Source organism: Haplochromis burtoni, unplaced genomic scaffold (assembly GCF_018398535.1).
Source record: "Haplochromis burtoni strain Fernald_Lab_line unplaced genomic scaffold, NCSU_Asbu1 Contig_550, whole genome shotgun sequence".
NCBI classification, from domain to species: domain Eukaryota; kingdom Metazoa; phylum Chordata; class Actinopteri; order Cichliformes; family Cichlidae; genus Haplochromis; species Haplochromis burtoni.
Window position 1 is genome coordinate 19,414 of NW_024582911.1, and position 19,290 is coordinate 38,703.

The 19,290-nt window shown below is 43.2% G+C and overlaps 1 protein-coding gene across 1 annotated transcript in view; it reads left to right on the plus strand.

Annotated features, from left to right (window-relative positions):
- Positions 1-252: 252 nt before the first annotated feature.
- Positions 253-19,290, plus strand: part of LOC121811822 (protein turtle homolog B-like) — a 139,514-nt gene continuing 120,476 nt past the window's right edge. The window contains exon 1 of the mRNA XM_042214338.1: positions 253-560. Within this exon, the coding sequence (XP_042070272.1) occupies positions 497-560 (64 nt within the window). The 5' untranslated portion in view covers positions 253-496. The remainder of the gene's footprint in view (positions 561-19,290) is intronic.

The window sequence follows — 19,290 nt, forward strand, 5'->3', positions numbered from 1 at the left end:
TACAGCTGTTAATGTAAGTTTATTCGCACTGAAACAAACAAACCACAAAAAGCCAGCGACGAGCAGCTATTCCTGGGTGCTCCACCGAGCAGAGGTGCAGAACCTCCGAGCCTCACCACATGCCAGGAACGCATCACTCCAACTCGGAAAACGACAGCGCAGGTAACCAATCGGCGTCCGGAGCCCACCCACACCCTTCAATGAAACGGGTGTGGAGGCGGGCTCGTGGATATCTAAAGGCTCGGGCTTGGTTTCACAGCGTCGCCTGCTCTCGTCCCATTGGCGCAGGTGATCCAACTCAGGATGCGAGTGGAGAGCGGAGGAGAGGGGAAGAGAGAGGGGGAAGCGCCGATGGAAAAGTGTCCAGGGCTCGGTTAACAAGAAGACAAGGATACCGGCCCGCTTCAGTTTGTCCTGGGGCACCCGGCGATGAGAGATTCACCGAAAGGGGCACTTTGAGATATGATGAGATTTATTTCTGGTCGGCAATAGTACTATGATTTGGTATGTGGCCACTTTGATAGCAAGTGTATTCAGCACCCGAGGAACGGCCGCTCAAGGTGAGTCGAAGTGCAGTGTGTGTGTCTTTGCTCAAGTTTTCACTTTGGCACGTTCAAACTATGAAACGGCTTTTTATGCTTTTCTTATTAGCTCACTCTGACTGTGTCGGCTCTATGGGAAAATGTCAAAACAAGTTCATACGTGTGTTCATCACCTGAGTGGGTAAAGGATAAGGGACCGGTCCACCGTTAAAAGAAAAAAAAAGGAGGAGGATAAACCTGGTTTAAACATGCTTATTCCCGCCGTAATGTATCTCGGGAATTTGTGGTTATCATTGATAAATGGCACTGCCGAAGTTGTGACGTTTTTGGCTCCAGAGTGACAGATTTTGCAGTCTATTTGGGTTGGCATATTCCTCCCGAGACGCGTGAGTTCGGGCTCTCGCAGCTGTAGCAGCCTGTCTCACTGAGCTCCACGCCGGTCTGCAGCTGCTGAAATCTGAAGGCAGATGTGATTAGTATGGTGCGCTGGTGTAGATGTCATTATAATGCTATGAATGGATTAACCTCTTCCTGGGGAGCGGCTGAAGCTCAGTTGTGGCGGGCTTTGTCCGCTAGAGGGAGAACTTTGACATTTAGGGGAATTCACACGGTTGTCGTCACTCTTCAGGCTGCTTTTCACGCACTAATGACAAGTTGTGATGACTTCAGATTTCTTGGCTTGTTGACGTCATGGGTGAAAGATCATAACCTTTCCATGGGGCGCTGAGGGACTTCTTCTGAGAGGGTAGTGTAGCTGTTACCAAGCTTTATATTCAGAGAGCACATCAGTGTAGGAGGCAGTCTTTTGGTCAAAAAAGGACAAAAAACAGTGAAAAATTATAATTTTCTTAAAGCTAAGTTGACATATTGCTACAGTTTGTTCTGCCTTATCAGCGCTCCAAAGCTTGAGAGTATTCACATAGCACATTGTTACTGTTTGTTCAGTCTGATCAACTCTCCAAAGCTCAAAAGTATCCACATAGCTGTCTGTGAACCAGTTAATTAATTGTCTGAGCTTTAATTCTATATGGCATCATTTCCTAGCCACATATAATTCAGTGGTCTGAAAGTGTGTCATGGAGTCTGAGTCTGTCTCACATCAATGATGTCATGCACAGGGAGGGATATGGCAGGCAAGCAAAGCTGCAATAGCGCTTTAACCTTAAAAATCCCCCACTGATCTTGGAGAGAGAGGAGAGATGCAGGCGACTGGGACAGCATATGTGCTTCGGCGTGATTAAATGATAAGGAAGGGATTCTGTCAGCGAGCTGTCCACCACTGTGTGTCAGACTTTTGACACAACAGACACTTGCAGGTTTTTTATTATGTTTATTTTTGCTCACATCATTCTGGCGTGTGAGACAAGGCTCCGTTAGCTCCACTGCAAACAGTTATGTAATATGCAGCCTAAAAAGGATACACTTAAGCATCGCCTGCCAAAGGAAGGAGACTTAGAGCGATGTTTTTAAGCGGCTTCCCCAAGCTATTCAATGTCTGGGACAGCTGGCGACTTGTAGAAGGAGGAGCGATGGTGATTGGACTCGCGTTTTGTAAAGACTTCCCCCTTAGGAAGTCTGTCAGGTTATGCATCTGATCCTTGTGCTGTGACGGAGCTCTGCAGCATCCATTTTTGAGCACACAGGCACACTCACTGAGACAAACGGCCCGGCTGGTAGAAGCGGCGCAGGGCAGCATCCTTGCATCAGAGCGCTGCTGTCCCAAGCTGGCGGCTGGCAAGTGGCTCGACTTTCGCCATGTGATAACCTTGGACTTGAACCATTCTCCCTCTCTTTCTGTCCAGCCTTCCTTCCTCTTATTTCATCCTTCCCTTCCCAACATTCTCCCTCCTCTCACTTATCCTGTCTGACTCAGGTTCTCGTTGCCTCCTCTTCCTGCTTTCTCTCTGTACATTTGCCCTGTCGTCTTCCTCTTCCATGCACTCAGATGAACTCGCTCCCCTCCAGGTTTCTAGAGGTCTCTCTCAGCACGGCCGGGTAGCCGAGGGATAGCAACATGGTGGGTTGTGTTAATGGAGGCTCAGGGCACCCTCTGCAGCGACTGTCTGCTGTCATTCACACACACACACACACACCATATGCACACATGTCAACGTTCTACTATCCCCTTGGGGAGCAGTGTGTCTTTAACCAGGATCTGAACATATGCCAACTAACAGGCTGTCTCCCCCAGACTAAGTGAACTAATTATAAATAAGCTGTGTGATAAATGCCACTCAGTTGCTACATAAATACACATGCTACGACATGCCAAGAGGGCTGGATAGGAGGTGGGAAGTAGGGGCTGTTTGCTTTGTAAAAAGAGAATTTCCCTGTGCAGTTTTTACCACTTCATTTAATATTCAATTTCACTCATACGTTGATTACTGTGTGCTATTTCAAGCCTTGAGGAGCATTACTGTAGACATGACCTATGTGTAAATAACAGAAGAAGGATGTTGTGCATCCTTAAAGTGCTTGAAAACTTAACCTTAAATAGAGGCAGCCAACCCTTATCCTACTCCTCACCCTGACCCTAGGTGTGACCTAGGTACCTAGATGCCCCTTTTCTATGACATCATACCCATCATACTCTGAAACAGAGTGTTTAGAGCAGTCTGAAGCTCGTGCTTAAGATCCACAGGGATGCATGCATTCATGGTAAAAACTTTGATAGTGTCGCCACTGCCGAAAGTAATTTTCCATTAATTTGAAACGTAAAAAGTAACGCAAGTAAAAAACAAATCAATAAAGTGAGACAAAGACAAAGTTTGTGCCACTGCTAAAGCTTTTAGCCACAGCTACACACTGAGCTAAAATTTGAAACTTTGTTATTTGCTCATATTTAATATGAGCATCTGTCAATTGAACAGGACACACATGAGAAAAAAAATAAGGAGAAGCGTAATAGGTCCACTTTTAAGAATGCTTTCATCATTTTTCATGATCTGTGTAGACTGGTTCTAACTCTGATGTGTTTGTGCTCTGTTCAGTTCTTTTGGACTGCTGAGAAAATAAACAGTGTGAACCAATAAACCCACAAACACAGAGACTTGGTTCAGTTTACATTTGGCTTAAAAACTAAGTAAATAAGCCAGCTGCTTTTGCAATAAGCATCCGGGTTATTTTAGCATGAATGTACCGTTGGTGAATCCTGAGGTAGCAATAATTAGCACTTATACACAGTGTATCACTGTAAGTGCTAAATGAATATGAAGATCTTAACGTGATCAGTCAGTAGCAGTTGAAAATGTCTGTGTTTGTGTCCTCTGTGTGCTCTGTCAATTCATTAAGTCCACTAAAAATACAGCGTGAGCCCACAGTAATAATAGCACAACAATCCTGCCCAAGACGTCTCTTTTTCCTTGCATCGGTACCTGTTTGTCATTCTTCAGAACCTGTAATGGATTTGGAGTCTACAGTAATAACATAGTAATAAAGCTCTTAATCACATATCTAGTTGTGCAGGCACCCGTAGAACTTTTTTTATTCATCTTTCTCCATCTCCTGCATTTTTCTTCTGGTCTTTTGTCTCGATCCTTGAATTGGGCAGAGATAGTCAACCCCAGAATGGTTTGTCAAAAAGTTGTGAAAATTGGTGCAATTGCCAATAGATGATATCCTCAGGGATGGATGAGTGGCGAAGTGATTGGCTGTGGCTCACCACCATTTTTCATGTAATTTCCAGTTAATGGCAATCATTATTATGATATTTATAAATAATTGAATCTTCATCACTGTAGTTTCATGTTGCTCAGATACCTGCTCTCTTTGAAAGGAACTTGTCCAACAATCACACTGATCATCTTCTTCAACCTTCAAACAGTAGAACCAGAAGTATGTTTCTGTCTTCTAGTTTGATTTTAAAATCGAATGCACATTTGTAGAGATGTTTATTATAACTGTTGGTCTGTTGGGAAAAAAGGAGCAAGCTAGGTCAATTTCATGACTGTTTAGTTGATGCTCTTCCACTTATGCTCTGCTATGCTAAACGTAAGTTTTTCATCATCTTACACTGATCTGTAAATGTCTCTTTGTGAAGTGAGAATTAAACTCCTTGTATGTATGCATGCTAGTAAGCGAGCGATGTCGTGCTTTTTGTTTGAGGCAAACATGATAGTGGGTGTAAAGCGCTCCCTTAATGAGTGCACGTTAACTACTGTTGCATCACCCCCATGTCAAGGGTCTCAATGATTGGAACCCACTCAGGGGGACAACAGGAGGAGTGAGTGATTGCTGTTGTGTGTCACCGTCACATCGGAGTGTGATAATGTGAGAGAAAGTAATGGACATAGTATGCTTTTTTTTTTTAATGGTCCCAGTCAGTATATCCACATGGAAACCACATGGAAAAGTAAACAAATCTTAAAATTAGGGCTTCAAGTTTAAATTAGGGAAAATTTTGGTCATGATCACAATTTTGGCATCACGTAATCAACTAAATATGATCGAGCAACAATGAAAATGTGTGCTCCGCCAATAGAATGCAAAGCAAAAGCAAGTCATGCGCTCCCTCAATCACTGCCTGATGATGTGCCTGCATGTGCCAATCACAGCTGTCCCTGCACCCTGCAGTGTGAAGTTTTCTGGGCTGTCTCTGTGAGTACCACTGTACAAAAGAAAAAAATCAAATGCCTGGGACAGCAGAAGGTGAAGAGCTTTTTCCTCAAAAAGGATCATCTTCCATTGTTTGGAAATACTTTGAATATTTAGAAGTGATGTTACCCAACAAAACAATACATGATTACATGAATAATTCAAAACAAACTACACAGGGTCAAACCATGAGTCCACATATCAAAAAGCTCATGGAGCTGACTGCTCAAAAATCCAAAGACCCAGTTCTGGACCGGCTGCCTGAAGGCAGCAGCGGCGCGGACACAGTTCAGGCGGCCGACCGTGCGGACAGCAACGGCGGCGACGGGCAAACAGTTCTGGGGGCCGACGGTACACACGGCAACAGCGGCGGCGCCGACAAAACAAATCCGAAGGCCGGCCATGTGGAAGGCAGTGGCGGCAACAGAGCAGGTCCGGAGGTCTGCCATGAAGCCAGCGGCGGCGAATTCTTTCAGGAGGCCGCCCTCGGCGGCCATGATGCCAACTTAGAGGCCTGGAAAGCGACCGACGAAGGCGAGGTGGAACCAGCCGAGCTGGCTCTGACGACAGTGTTGCAACCGCAGCACCAGGCGAGGCAGGACCAGATGAAGGTGAAGGCGGAGTCACGGAGGCTGAGCCAGATGAGGATGAAGACACAGAGGATGGACCAGGCTTGGATGAAGACACAGAGGCTGGACCAGGCGTGGATGAAAACACAGAGGCTGCGGAATTTGGCGATGTGGATACTGCAGGTAGCGATGTGGATGCTGCAGGTGACGGAGTAGAAGTCGCAGGGGATGATTCAGCAGGTGACAGCTGAACAGACTTCCCCAGACTGTCAGCAGACATGAGGATGTCCTGGCTGGATCCTCCAGGACCCTCAGCTAACGAGGCGTGGTGCTGTGTGGGCTCCTCGGACCCACTAGCTGACGAGGCATGAGGCCGGACGGGCAACTCGGGCCCACCAGTGGAGACAGACACTGAAGCAGCAGGTACGGAGACCTCTGGCAGTGTGGACACTGGCTGGGGCTGAGCAGCACAGTGGCTTGATTTAGGCAGCAACAGTGAGATTCAGTCCTCAGAGGGCTGAAAGTGTTCCCCAATATACTCAGCAGAGGACGGAGGCGGACGGGTGAACTCACTTGAACTCTCAGGGGGTGCTGAGAGCCGAGACTGTTCTGGTGAGTTCCCCGGTGAAGCTGCTGGCGTCTTGACCTCTAGGGGTCCAGAGTTGGCTGGTGACTGACACCCAGCCTCTGGGGAGGCCCTACAGGGAGCAACTGTCTCTGAGAAGACCAGCTTAAGAGAACCAGCAGATGTAATGATGAAGTGTGTTCCCTGCTCGTAATGAGACGGTGAGGATGGTGACCGGATGAACGAGTGGGTGGGCTGCTGAACTAGTGGCAACTGAGTTACAGGTAGCGAAGACGATGGTAACGGAGGTGTAACAGGTGGTGGAGTGGCTGACTGAACTGAGGGCAGCTGGGCTGCTGACTGAACTGCTAACTGTGTTACAGACCCCACATTGAATTGTGGTGAAGGTGTGGATGGGGGGGATATGGTCAGGAAAAACTGTTTCAGGGAAGTTTATTGCTTTACCTGAAGGAACCGATGCAGACGAAAAGGCTCCCCTAACATAGTCATTCCCTAAACTCGTAGTGCTAGACTCAGTAACTCCAGGCTTAGAAACAACAGTGTGAACACAGTCATTAACCCTGAATGTGGGCTCAGCAAAGGCAGTCTTTGGAGCAGTGGCCATGGGTGAGATGGAAAAATCATTGTTATCTTCAGAAGACACAAAAAATAGCTCCAGAAAACACAATCACAGAATCTGACGCAGCAGAAAAAAAGTGTCCCTTTCACTCACCACAGCCGGCTGCTTACATGTCCCGACATCCGGCGTTGCAAACGTCGCTTCCTCCTTGGAGACGGCTCTGACGGGCCGGGAAACTCCTTGTCCGGCGGGTCGGACGGCACGTCCTCCATTGAAGCGAGCGGTAGCGGCAGGAGGGTGAAGGTGAAGCTCGTGAAGAACAAAATTCTGTACGAGTGGGTGCAGTGAGTCCAATAACCAGGGGTAACCGGAAATAAGCTGTTGTAGCTTGGCTTCCACAGCATAGAGAAACGCTTCTCCTTCATGCTCTACCCACAGGTTGATTAATCTTGAAGCAGAGTCGATAACGGCCTCCTGAAGCTCCCTGGGTGGGCTGGATGCTGCTGGATCCATATCTGGCTGGTCCGTACTCTCACGTGAGTGAGATGAGCCGTGTGGAAGAAATAAAGGAGGATCCAAACGCAGGCACTTGTAAAGGTGTGAGGGTGGTTTATTAAACACAAAATAAAAATGGGCAAACGGCAAAAGGAACAGAAGGCTATCTAGACTGAGAACGACTAAACTAGTGAACACAAACCAGGACATGAACATGAAGGAGGATGAGCAGCGGAGAATGACGACGGACAGCAGGGAAAACACAGGAGTGAGACATGGTAGATACACAGACGGACCAGCAACTACAATGACAGAAGACGCGATTTAAATACACACAGAGAAACACAGGGAGATTACACACAGGTGGTGGACACAGCAGGGAGTAATTAACGAGACGAGACAAGGGAGGTAAAACTGAACACACTCACATGAGACGCAGACCTTCACAATAAAACAGGAAACAAGAAAACACTACACAAGGACGCAGACACGACACTGAGAGACAGACAGAATATAACACATGGAACTCAATGCTAAACATGAGACACAACCAAAGAACAATCCATAAACATGAATAAACAGAACATAGAATTCAAATAATAACCAACAATCACAAAGGTAACAAAACGATCATTCATGAGCAAACCAAAACATAATAAACTTGGAATGCCGGGTTGAACCGACCCAGAACCGTGACACCTTTGTTACGCCGCAGTTTGCCAAACCTGCTGGGGGTTTCCCATGAAGTCTTTCTTCTACACTCAGCTTTTTTTCCATTCGCTATGTCTTTATACAGTACACCACTGCATTTAATAAATAGTCATTATTAATCTCTGGCTCGCTTCTCGTTTTTCCACCGCTGTGAATTGGGAGTTTTTCCTTCTCACTGTTTCCAAAGCTCTTGCTCATAGGGGGTCATCTGGTCTGCTCCAGCTGTTCTCAGTCAAATCTTGCAGGATGCATATACAGAGGCCTCTATGGTAGATTCAGTGAAATGAGATTCATCTGGGCCTAAGTTGTGTTACTGACTGAGTGATGTTGTCAGAGCATGTGTATTTTGGGCAAAACTGAGCTGGCACAGAGCGCTGCTGCCTAATTAATTGAACTCACAAACTTTCCTGGTATCCCAGTTTTTTGATGATCCCTACAGTATGATCACTTAATGAGCAGTCTCGCTGTAAGTGGGTGGCTGCTTGGCAAAAATAAAGCTGCTGACCAAGAAATGGGAGACTCGTGTCTCATTTGCAGCGTGAATTTAAATCCTGCGGGTGTTCAGCATTTTCTAATTGAAGGACTTGTGTTTTCTGAGTGGGCTGAGAGTTGCTTTTCATTAGGAATGCTCAGATCCGACCTCTTATTGATCCGATTACTGACGTTAATGACCTAATTTCTACACATGCAGTATAAATTGATAGATCACCTGTTCGCATCTTTTCTCATTCTGTTGGCATGATAAACAGCTTCTTTCATTTATGCAATGTACACTCTAAATACAGAATTTTAGAGTCACATCGAAAAGGGTGAAATATGAATTTACTCTATATTAATAGTCCAGCAAACTAGTTAGTAAATTACTTAATGCAGAGAGTTCTGAGACATAGCGGTGGGCATCACAGCCTCAAAATCAAAACCAGGGGCATTTTCCATCCTTTTCCAATGAGCTACCGTCAGTGATGACATGCTTCCTAACTGAAAGTGTGAATTTCCTCAAACAAGGTGCCAACAGCAGCATCATTCAGTAATAGTGACATAGCATTATATCCCATGACACAGCACAAGTCAAATAGTGTTTACAAATATCCTAGTTAGTGTTTTCCCTGTAAAATGTAAGTAAAAGTATAATATAACTCCTTAACACTTTAACAATAACTAAAGTGCTCTAACCATGTAACTATGCAGGAGCTGCATTTGGGTTGCGCATCATCAGCTGCATGTATTTCCTCCTCGCTAGCCTGGTAGTACTCAACAGTGTTTTTGCCTCAAGTGGTGAAAAAAGCTTGTTGTCTCCACATTTAGCAGCAGCAGTTGTCTTGTATATTTTGTAAAGCATTGTGCGTTATTGGTGGTTGCTGAAGTGGATCCCTTTTTAAGTAATAAATCATCATAGGAAAAGCTGATACGGGACTCTCAGACGTGTCGAGGCTTGAGTTGTTGTAATGCACACCAGGGAATACAAATGCGTGGCGTTGCTATAGCAATGATATCACGATATGACACTTTTATATCACATAAAAATGTATACTATAATGTGTATTACTGCAGGGATATGATATGGCACAGCCCAGCTGAGAGGACTGTAACCTACATGTCAAAATAAGGCCCCATGTGTCATTTTAGGTCAGTTTTTACCTGAATATTTGTTGCTTCAGTGTGCTCATCAATGCATGGCACAGTCAGGTTTGCCTCCACAGTACTGCATGTTAACAATGTAACAAAAGGGAAACGCAAAGGTACATGCAAACAATTATAGCTGAAGTGAGAAACTGAGATGATATCTTTTTCAAGGCTTTTGTGTAAAGCTTTAATATGGTAGCAAAGATATGGAGTCATGGAACGGGAACAGAAGCTTCAGAAAGTCTTTGAAGCAAACATTTAGTTTCTTTGAGCCAAATCTCAGTGTGGTTTCATCTTTGCACCCAGATTCATTCTGAAGGCTAGACTCAGCAGTATGGTAAAGTACATGACTGTTTCTTTTCTTTCTTTCTTTTTTTTAACACAGAATTCTCTTAGCAAATAAATTTGCTTATAAAACGTTTGGCCACCACTATTTGACTTTAATCAGTTCATCAAAATTCCAATTGCTGTCATTTTCAGGATCTTGAGAAAAGGTCCTGTAAGTTGCCTGCATGGTATACTTCCTGCAACAAGGCTAAAGGCTAATAAATGGTTAGTGAGGACTGTATGAGGCATACAGTGTAAATTAAAATTTATATGCATGCTCTTGTTTTGAATATTTTTTACCAGTGTGCCCATTATTCAACAAAGGAACAATTCATAAATCATCATCTTGCATCTTTTTCAGCATTATGTACTGGGTCTATATCAATATGGGTGTCAGTCTCAGAGAGGCCAATAATAGCTGATAATAGTAATTCACCAGTATGTGAATGTAGGTGTGAGTCAGAAGATGCACAGACTGAGCTGTGTGCATGAAAATGGCTCTCCGATGCTAAACACTCAACTTTCTAAAGGTCATGCATCCTGTTAAAATGAGAATGTATCTTAGTTTGAATCCTCTTGCATAAAAAAGACGCAGTTTAAAGTTGGCACTTGTCAGTGGATATTTTTAGAATGAATTTTCTGCCTGCCAGCTTCATGTCGAGTTAATGTTCTCAGGCATGTGGTCGTACTCTTTGAAGCTGGATCATTGTCACTCTGGTTTACAGCTATGGACTACCCCCTTGTAAACTTTATCCAGCATTTATTTAAATGTTAGTTTGGCTAGGATGAAAGCAGGTTTTCCTTCTTCATCTTGAACTGAAACACAATAGTAAGAAATACTAATCACATTATTAGGTCCCTGTGATGCCAAAGACCTATAAGATGCTGCAAAAGAAATCACATCAGGAGTTTTTCAGTGGAGTTGCCTGTACATGTAAGTCCATCCATCCATCCATCTTCTTCCGCTTTATCCGGGGCCGGGTCGCGAGGGCAGCAGCCTAAGCAGAGAAGCCCAGACCTCCCTCTCCCCAGCCACCTCCTACAGCTTATCCGGGGGAACACCAAAGCGTTCCCAGGCCAGCCGAGAGATATAATCTCTCCAGCATGTCCTGGGTCTGCCCCGGGGCCTCCTCCCGGTGGGACATGCCCGGAACATCTCACCCAGGAGGCGCCCAGGAGGCATCCTTGTCAGATGCCCGAACCACCTCAGCTGGCTCCTTTCGATGTGGAGAAGCAGCGGCTCTACTCTGAGCCCCTCCCGGATGGCCGAACTTCTCACCCTATCTCTAAGGGAGAGACCAGCCACCCTTCGGAGGAAGCTCATTTCTGCCGCTTGTACCCGCGATCTCGTTCTTTCGGTCACTACCCACAGCTCGTGGCCATAGGTGAGGGTAGGGAAGTAGATCGACCGGTAAATTGAGAGCTTCGCTTTTACCAAGACTGTACATGTAAGTAATGCATAAAAAATGTATTATGCCACCACCCAGTATCACAGCTTCCCTAAATTAACAGCTTTGGTATGTTTATTTTTCTATAATGGTAAATTGATCTGTTTGTTTAAACTCCTTAATTAATTTGAATTAATTATAATTATTGTTGTTATCAAGTGCTTTTTAAATTTACTGTTTAAAAAAAAGCTGATGAAATAGTATAGCAATATAATTATTTTTGATGAAGTGCAATCTAACGCAGCTCATGGTGAGATTTTTATAAACTCTAACTTTAAATCGCATTCTGTTTCACGTGTAAATGCACTGAGCTGCTACTATTTGATTGGTTTATGGTTAATGGGCAGTTGATCAGGTGCACAGGTCTAATAAAGTGGCGGACATGCACAGTATATTGTGCTTTGGGCGTCACCACATACAGAAGCCTTTCATTTACATAGAGCTTAATGGAAAGTAGCACTCTTGTTGCTTGGGGCAAATGGCACACTTCATAAAAGTCACCAACCTTTAGATGTCAATCAGTTTGTTATTTGGGCCAAGGAACAGTGACTGACAGCTGCCGTCGTTCCCCCTGAGCTCCCAGCAGCCTCCATTTGGGTTCAGTGAACCTGTCCACTGAGGGTACACAGCCACACGAACTGATGGAAAAGATTGTGCGCTTTATGTGTAGTTGTAAATCGTTTCAGATCCCTGTCAGGTTTGCAGTATGTAAGCAGAACCTCCAGTGCAAGGACAGCACATTTCTGTTTCAGCTCAGTTATCAAAGAAAAGCACCTGATAAACTGACAAATAAAAATAAAAATCAACCCAAAATATTTTAGTTTAGTTCATTTTTGTCCATTCAGTGCAGACACAGTATCAGTGAGACATGAGAGAAGTGGAACACAGGACAGAAAACACTTTGGGACAAATGTGGCTTCATTTTCGTGCAGTGTATACAGTCTATGGGATAAATAGGCAGAAGATAATATAATTCATCTTTGGTTTTAGATGAATAAAACTTTATGAACTGTCAAAGACATCCAAGAAGGACCTGTATCCCCCAAATATACATTTACCTGCAGAGAAACTCAGATATCAATATAGTTATCAAGTTTGCCATGATTTTAGGGAGACTGAACTGGGAATGTTTCATATGCACACACTAGTGTTGACTTTCACACCTTTAGTAGCTTTAATAAGCTTGGAATACGTTTATAGTGCTGAAATTGGGACAGGAACAGCTGATTTTCTCTCAGGCTCAGCTGCAAGTGTTTTTCTATTGCACTTGGATTTGTGTGTCCCGTCACTCAGTGTCCTGGGTTTACCACTAATTCTATGTGGGGGATGACAGAGTTTGCTTATCTAGTATTGACTTCCTGTATAATGTTAACTATATATCACTCCTGAAAGAAGCTTGAAAGCTGGCAGAGAAGGATGTTTGAGTCCATCGGCGTAGTTCATAAAATAAAGACACTATCTCACTAAATGTTGTTTGACTCCCACAATGATAACTGCTCTGTTTCACTCCAGACATGCTCCCTTCTAAGTACCTCACAGGTACTCCTCAGATGTGTGACAATAAAAGAAAGTATGGCTATCACAGATAAGCTTGCGCGTGGTATACTGTTCATGATAAAGCTTTTGACTTGGAGCAGCTTTGTAGCACATCTCTGAAAGCCATTGTTCTCCTGTATGTGCACTGAATACACTGTACCAGTGTCTTCTTGCTGACTCATCTTAAAGCTGTCCTGCTAATAATTACCACAGTTCTTCTGCTGCAGTCACGGTACACAAAGTGAGCAATCACAATATACTGCCACTGACCCTTTTGCACGGGATCATTGGATAAAAACACGAGCAGTGTTGGTTAAGTTACTTGAGAAAAGTAATCAGTAACTAATTACTGATTACTTCCCCCCAAAAAGTAATCCCGTTACTTTACTGATTACTTATTTTCAAAAGTAATTAATTACTTAGTTACTTAGTTACTTTTTAAAAACACGATTTACAACCTGAAGAGGTGATAAAGCGATAGATCTTTCAGCCCAATTCTACTTTTTCTACATAATCCATCATACAAAATGTAATCAGATGGAAAAGTCTCTTTTTAAAACTTGTTTTATTAGTTTTAATCTTTTAACTTTATGCATCAAGCAAAAATTTAATTATATGCAACATTCTCTGACTGGAAGAAATTTGTTTAACATTTAAACCTATTTTCTGCACATTCCAGCACATAAAATAAAATATTTTTTTGTGTTTACACTCACTCTTTCAAATAGATGCAAGTAAAACACAGCAGAAAATAAATAAAGTCAAAGACTCAGCGGTCCTGTTGCTCTATTTTCACCTGTAAAGCAGGAGTGGGGTAGGCGGAGGTTTACCCTGGTGCAGGTGTGCCGCGGCGGTCAGTGGAAGAATCCGCGAGTTTCTCTGTGAAATTCCCATTACGTCGTAGCTACTCGGTGCTTGTTGGAAGTTTAGGGTTTTTTTCGTTGTAAAAAGTTTTCTTCCCACTCACAACGGACGCTAATGTTTTTGTCACTTTTTATGGAATCAAACTCAAAGTAAGGTCAGTACTTCCACGCTTTAAACGCTGCACGCTCATACTCTCTCCCACAATCGATATGTGATCCATTGTTGATCTGCACACAGCTGTTGTCACCAACGGCGCACTCGCTTACGTCACTGTCATGAGACATTCTCGCAAAAAAATCACGGTTTTAGTAACGCAGTAACGCAGCGTTCCTACGGGAAAGTAATGGTAATCTAATTACCGATTTTGCAATAGTAATCCCTTACTTTACTCGTTACTTGAAAAAAGTAATCAGATTACAGTAACGCGTTACAAGTAACGCGTTACTGCCCATCTCTGAACACGAGTACACAACTTAAAAAATATAAGCCGTGTACTGTTGTGGACATGGGTAGCAGCAACATGGGCACATGGTATTGGTTTAGTTGTGTGCTATATTTAGAACATGTTCACCACTTCACTTGAACTCAGGTTATTACGTGCACCAGGCTCCACTGAAATTTTTACAAAGCTTGGACTTTCTTTGTTTATTGTTGTTAGTCATTAGTCATTTATATTGTTATGTAGCTTTGTGTGACTTGTGGATCCAGACTAACAAATAAAAAACAACACAAAGTAGACTGTCCTGTTTTCTGTCACTTAAATATTAGTTGATTAATTAAATATATTTATATTTGTATGAACACAAAGCTAACAGCACAGAGCAAAGATGAAAACCAGCACAAAGAGACTTTGAAGCGATTGCCGCAGTGATTCTGCTGCAGCAACATGAACAGTTAGAAACAGAGTCTGCAGCCTGACTGCTCATCCGTTTGTTAGCTGTTGAAGTTCAGGGTTTGGCTGCTGAGCTTTGGCCTGCATCCACTCAGCTAACCTCACTCTGGGTTTTAGCATAGCATGAGTATAATGTGGTTGTTTTTGTTCTGGATACACGTTTGTGCAATAAAATGTAAAAAAAAAGAAAAGAAAGAAAAAAAGACTGTGCCAATATTCCTCCTCAGACACAAGAAATAAAATCAGCCAATTGTAGGAACTGAAATACTCAGAACCAGTTCTTTACAACAACCGGTTCTGACCCTTACCAGTTTCATTAGATGGTTTATTTTACCAAAAGATTCAGGCAGTCTCGGAGGCTTGTGTCACTGTCACTGTGGACACACCAATCATTTCTGTGGAAAGACCTTAGCATCAATCTACCACCATCTTTATTCGGGGGTTTCGGTACCTGACAGCAGAAATGATGAAGCCCATCAGATGAAGGGGAAAGACAGCTTTTGTCTGATAGGTGAAAGTCGTCTTTCCCTTTGATGAAGCAGTGCTGTGGATTGATTTGAACTTCTTCAGGTGTCCTTCTGCTTGGAGGACTGAAATAAATGTATACCAAAACCCTGGCCGTACACGTACCTATCAAAGTGAATTTTCCAACCGCCAATCAAATCACAAGACGGCGTAAAATCAAATTAACTGCCCTACATTGGAGGTGTTCTTGGTCTCTCTTCCTCCTACTTTGCTGGGGACTTTGCTGTCTGCAGACTTTCATTTTCTTTTTTCTGTTATGTCCCTGAGATTATAGGCGTCATTAGCGCTTTGTCCACAGCTGCATGAGTTTGCAGTGGGGTATATGGATGGGCAGATGTACACAGTATAAGGGAGCTCCTGATGGGCAAAAGAACCGTTTTGTTATCAGTGTGTTTTGAGACACTTTGAAAGACAAAGTTTGGGAGCAGAAAAATGAGACCTGCTTCACAAAGCAGATTACCAGTTTTCTCTGTAGCCATCAAGACATTACATAGTTGTCTCTTGCAAACCTGTCACATCCTTCAGCCTCATAAGGTTACTGTGACACTCCACTAAATGATCCTGACAATGTTTAATGTTTGTAATCAATGCATTTTGCGAGGAAAGCCTTCACTTGAGTTAACACTGTTTTTCCTGATCTGCTTAGAGATCTCAGTGTGCATGGTGCACTGGTTCTTTACCTTACACCCCCTGCTAGTTTTACAGACACAAACTTGTGTATGCTGTGAGGGAGAGGAAGTGGTTAGATGGATGAGTGGATAACTTCTACTCATTTTATCAGACAGAGCAGTGCGGCTCATTTGAAGTCAAATACTGTATAGTGTGTTTCTCTGAAAATAAGCTGAATATCAGTGCTGATTTGGAACGGAACATGTCTAAAAACCATCCTTCATACCAATCCCATTTTCATTTGGGGGCTTTTTATTGCAGCAGTGTGGTTTTTGGTAATGGCTTCCTGCTAACATACATCTTGGTGAGTCCGTATACTTTCTCTGAATCCTGTACTCCATATCACATTTGCCCACCCCCACCATCCTGGCTTCCTCCCCTGTCTCATTTTACAGCGTGGCCTACTGATGCAGCACAGTCAGCTTCCTCCACGCTGACTTCTCTAGACCCATTAAACATTTATTGGATAGGGCCATAAGATACCTCAGTTGTGCTGCCTCACATCTTCACCCTGATACTTATGTGAATTCTAGAGGCATTATTTGACATGGGCCCTGTATAAAATGTATATAACAGGCAAACTGACTACATGCTAGATATGACACGTGACACATCAGCCCTTCACTGCTCCATGGCAACAGTGTTGGTGTATATGGATTGATGGAACTTGACGTGGATCCAAAAAACAAATCAGTAGCTGTAAAATTCAAGATGTAGTTCTCAAGTGAAGCAAACTGCTGTTCTGCCTTTCTGGAGTTTTTCCTTCCCACTTTTGCCCAGTGGCTGGTCTGATTGTTGGGTCTTTACCCAAACAACTTGCCTCTTTGATCTTCTGTAGATGTGAAACATTTCTTCCCATCACAGTCAAATCATTTAAGAAACAATTTTCTCACAGACGGGATCAATCAAGAGCTCTCACAAGATGCTTTGTGTTGATTACTGAAATATAGTACACAACGCAAGGGCAGCTCGGAGAGATGGTCGTCCTTTATTATACCGTTCGTTCATATGCAGAGATTGAAAGAATGAAAGGTAGTGAGCTTTTTAGAGAGATGGAGAGAAGAGCTACCTGTGTGCAGAGCAGTGAGAGAACCCTCTGGACCTAAGGTGGGCAGGGAATAGCTGTCATGTCTAAATAGAGACATATAAAGCAGCTGGCACTGTATCTCCTCTACCACCAGACAAAATGTGTTTACTGTGAACGTTTGATGGGCACGTTTCGCAGACAATGCAGGATTTGTTTGCTGCATCTTTCAGGAATCCTGGATTATTATCTAACTGGAGTACGTTGTTGCAAATGTTATATTTGTATTTTTCCTAAATTATCCATTCATAATTTTTGTGTGTAAAATCACAAGACTAAGGGAAAGAAAAAGTTAAAGGTGATTCTTACAGTGATCCTAATGACACGACCTTGTCAGAGCAGCGACAGCCACGCATAACTGCTGAGTAAGCAGGTGCACACATGTGAAGGAGCGACACAGGTGAACAAACTGGAGCTTTATGCTGGCATTTTGGCAGCTGTACATGAGTATGTATCTATGTGTGGGGGAAATGTTTTCACTTATCTGATGTATCGCAGGGATTATGGAAGTATATGAGATCCCACTATTTTTTTTTAATTGGTAGTGAGTGCTTTGATTTAAATCTTGCCCTTAACTACTTCTTGGCAAGCGTGCTGCTAGCGTCAGTTTCCAGTATGTGGGTCAGCTCAGTGTAATTAAGACAGTCAACATCTGAAACAGATGATGAGACCCAATGTACTCCAGTGGTGTTGTCATCATAGCAGGCCATGTAATGTTGAGCTTGAAAGTCTGTTTTTGCCTTAATGTGTGTTTTTGATTGTAAAAGAGTTTGTTTCAGTGATTTGGTTCAATGTAATGTAGCACAACATCACTGTAGTGCTATCTGGATGCTATGAAACTAATTACTAATTGTTTGGTGGGTCAGACAGAAGAGTGGGTTGTATATATACACACAGCAAGAGGAAGCAGTTTAGATAAATATTTAACTTGTTTAAGCTCTGGAATAAACAAACTTGTTACCGAGCAGATCTTCAACTGCTTTGGTTGTCTCCTGCTTTGACTCCTAACACAGACTTTTGTAGGTTTCAGTTACGATACGGGTCCTGACCAAGTGCCAGCACCTGGCAAGAAGAAATAATAATGTGTTGGAACCAGTGTTGCTGTTGTTGCTCAAAAAAAAACAACTAATTTATTACACATAACTCTTTAATTTGTAAAGAGTAATGTGTATCTTTATTTATTTATTTATTTACCCACTGCACTATGTGGAGTGCAGTGGGTCTGGGTGGTGTTGCTCTGTCCAAAGCAAATTTCTTCAAAGCGAGACAAATAAAGACACTTTGACTAATGTAGAGGATCAAATCAGTCACCAAGGCCATTTACTGCACGCCTTCCCCAGTTCTTTCAACTGTCCTGTCCTCTTGCCACTATCCATGGCTGTAAGAAGTACTCCCTGTCATAAAGGGAAAACATTACAGCACTCCCTGCCAAGTGCAAAAGATAAAAATGTAAAAACCATGAATTTTTTTTTTCTTTTTTACCTGTCCCGTTTGGCTCTTTTGCCATCAGAATTGTTGTCTAAAGGCAAACAAAGATGCCCAACGGATTTACTTTACCAAATTGACCATCCCAGCCTTGCCGTAATGGTCCATTTGATTCACCTTTTATTGTTTATTTTATTTTCACTTACTGAATACGGGACAGACTTGACTGGGGGAAAGAAGGGGAGAAAGAAAGAGGGAAAGAGAAACAGCTGAGAAGAGGGACGGGGGAGAAGGGCAAAAACAAAAACCAACAGAACGGGCAGAGAAAAAAAATGCATATATCAGATCACCTGGATCACCTGCTGAGAAAGAAAAAAGAAAACAAGCAGAAGAGAACAAGAGTAATAGAATAAACAGCATCACAATGATATATGGGAATATGACAGTAAATACTAAATATTAAACATTATTGTGCAGCACATAAGATCAACAGAACACAGTGTGCTTTGAGGTAGGAGCCAAAAAGGGTGTAGTTTGTGGGTGTGATCACCCGTGTGTACACCTGTGAGCATGTGTAAGGATTGATTTTTAAAAGGGATTCTTAGAAGATCTGCAAATAAGGGTGTGTTTTGTGATTGGCTCACCCCTCCTTCCAGTGTGCACCCGTGTAGAGCAGCTTGTATCGCTGATGTGACGATCAGTTTAGTATTGGTTTTCAAGCCAGTTCTCATGAAATGCACTCAGAGCACGACAGATGAGGTAGAACGCCGCAAGGAGGCGAGTTAACCAACCGTTGGTTATAGAAAGTGTGGCATGCTACGGCACATCTAACATGGTCCCAG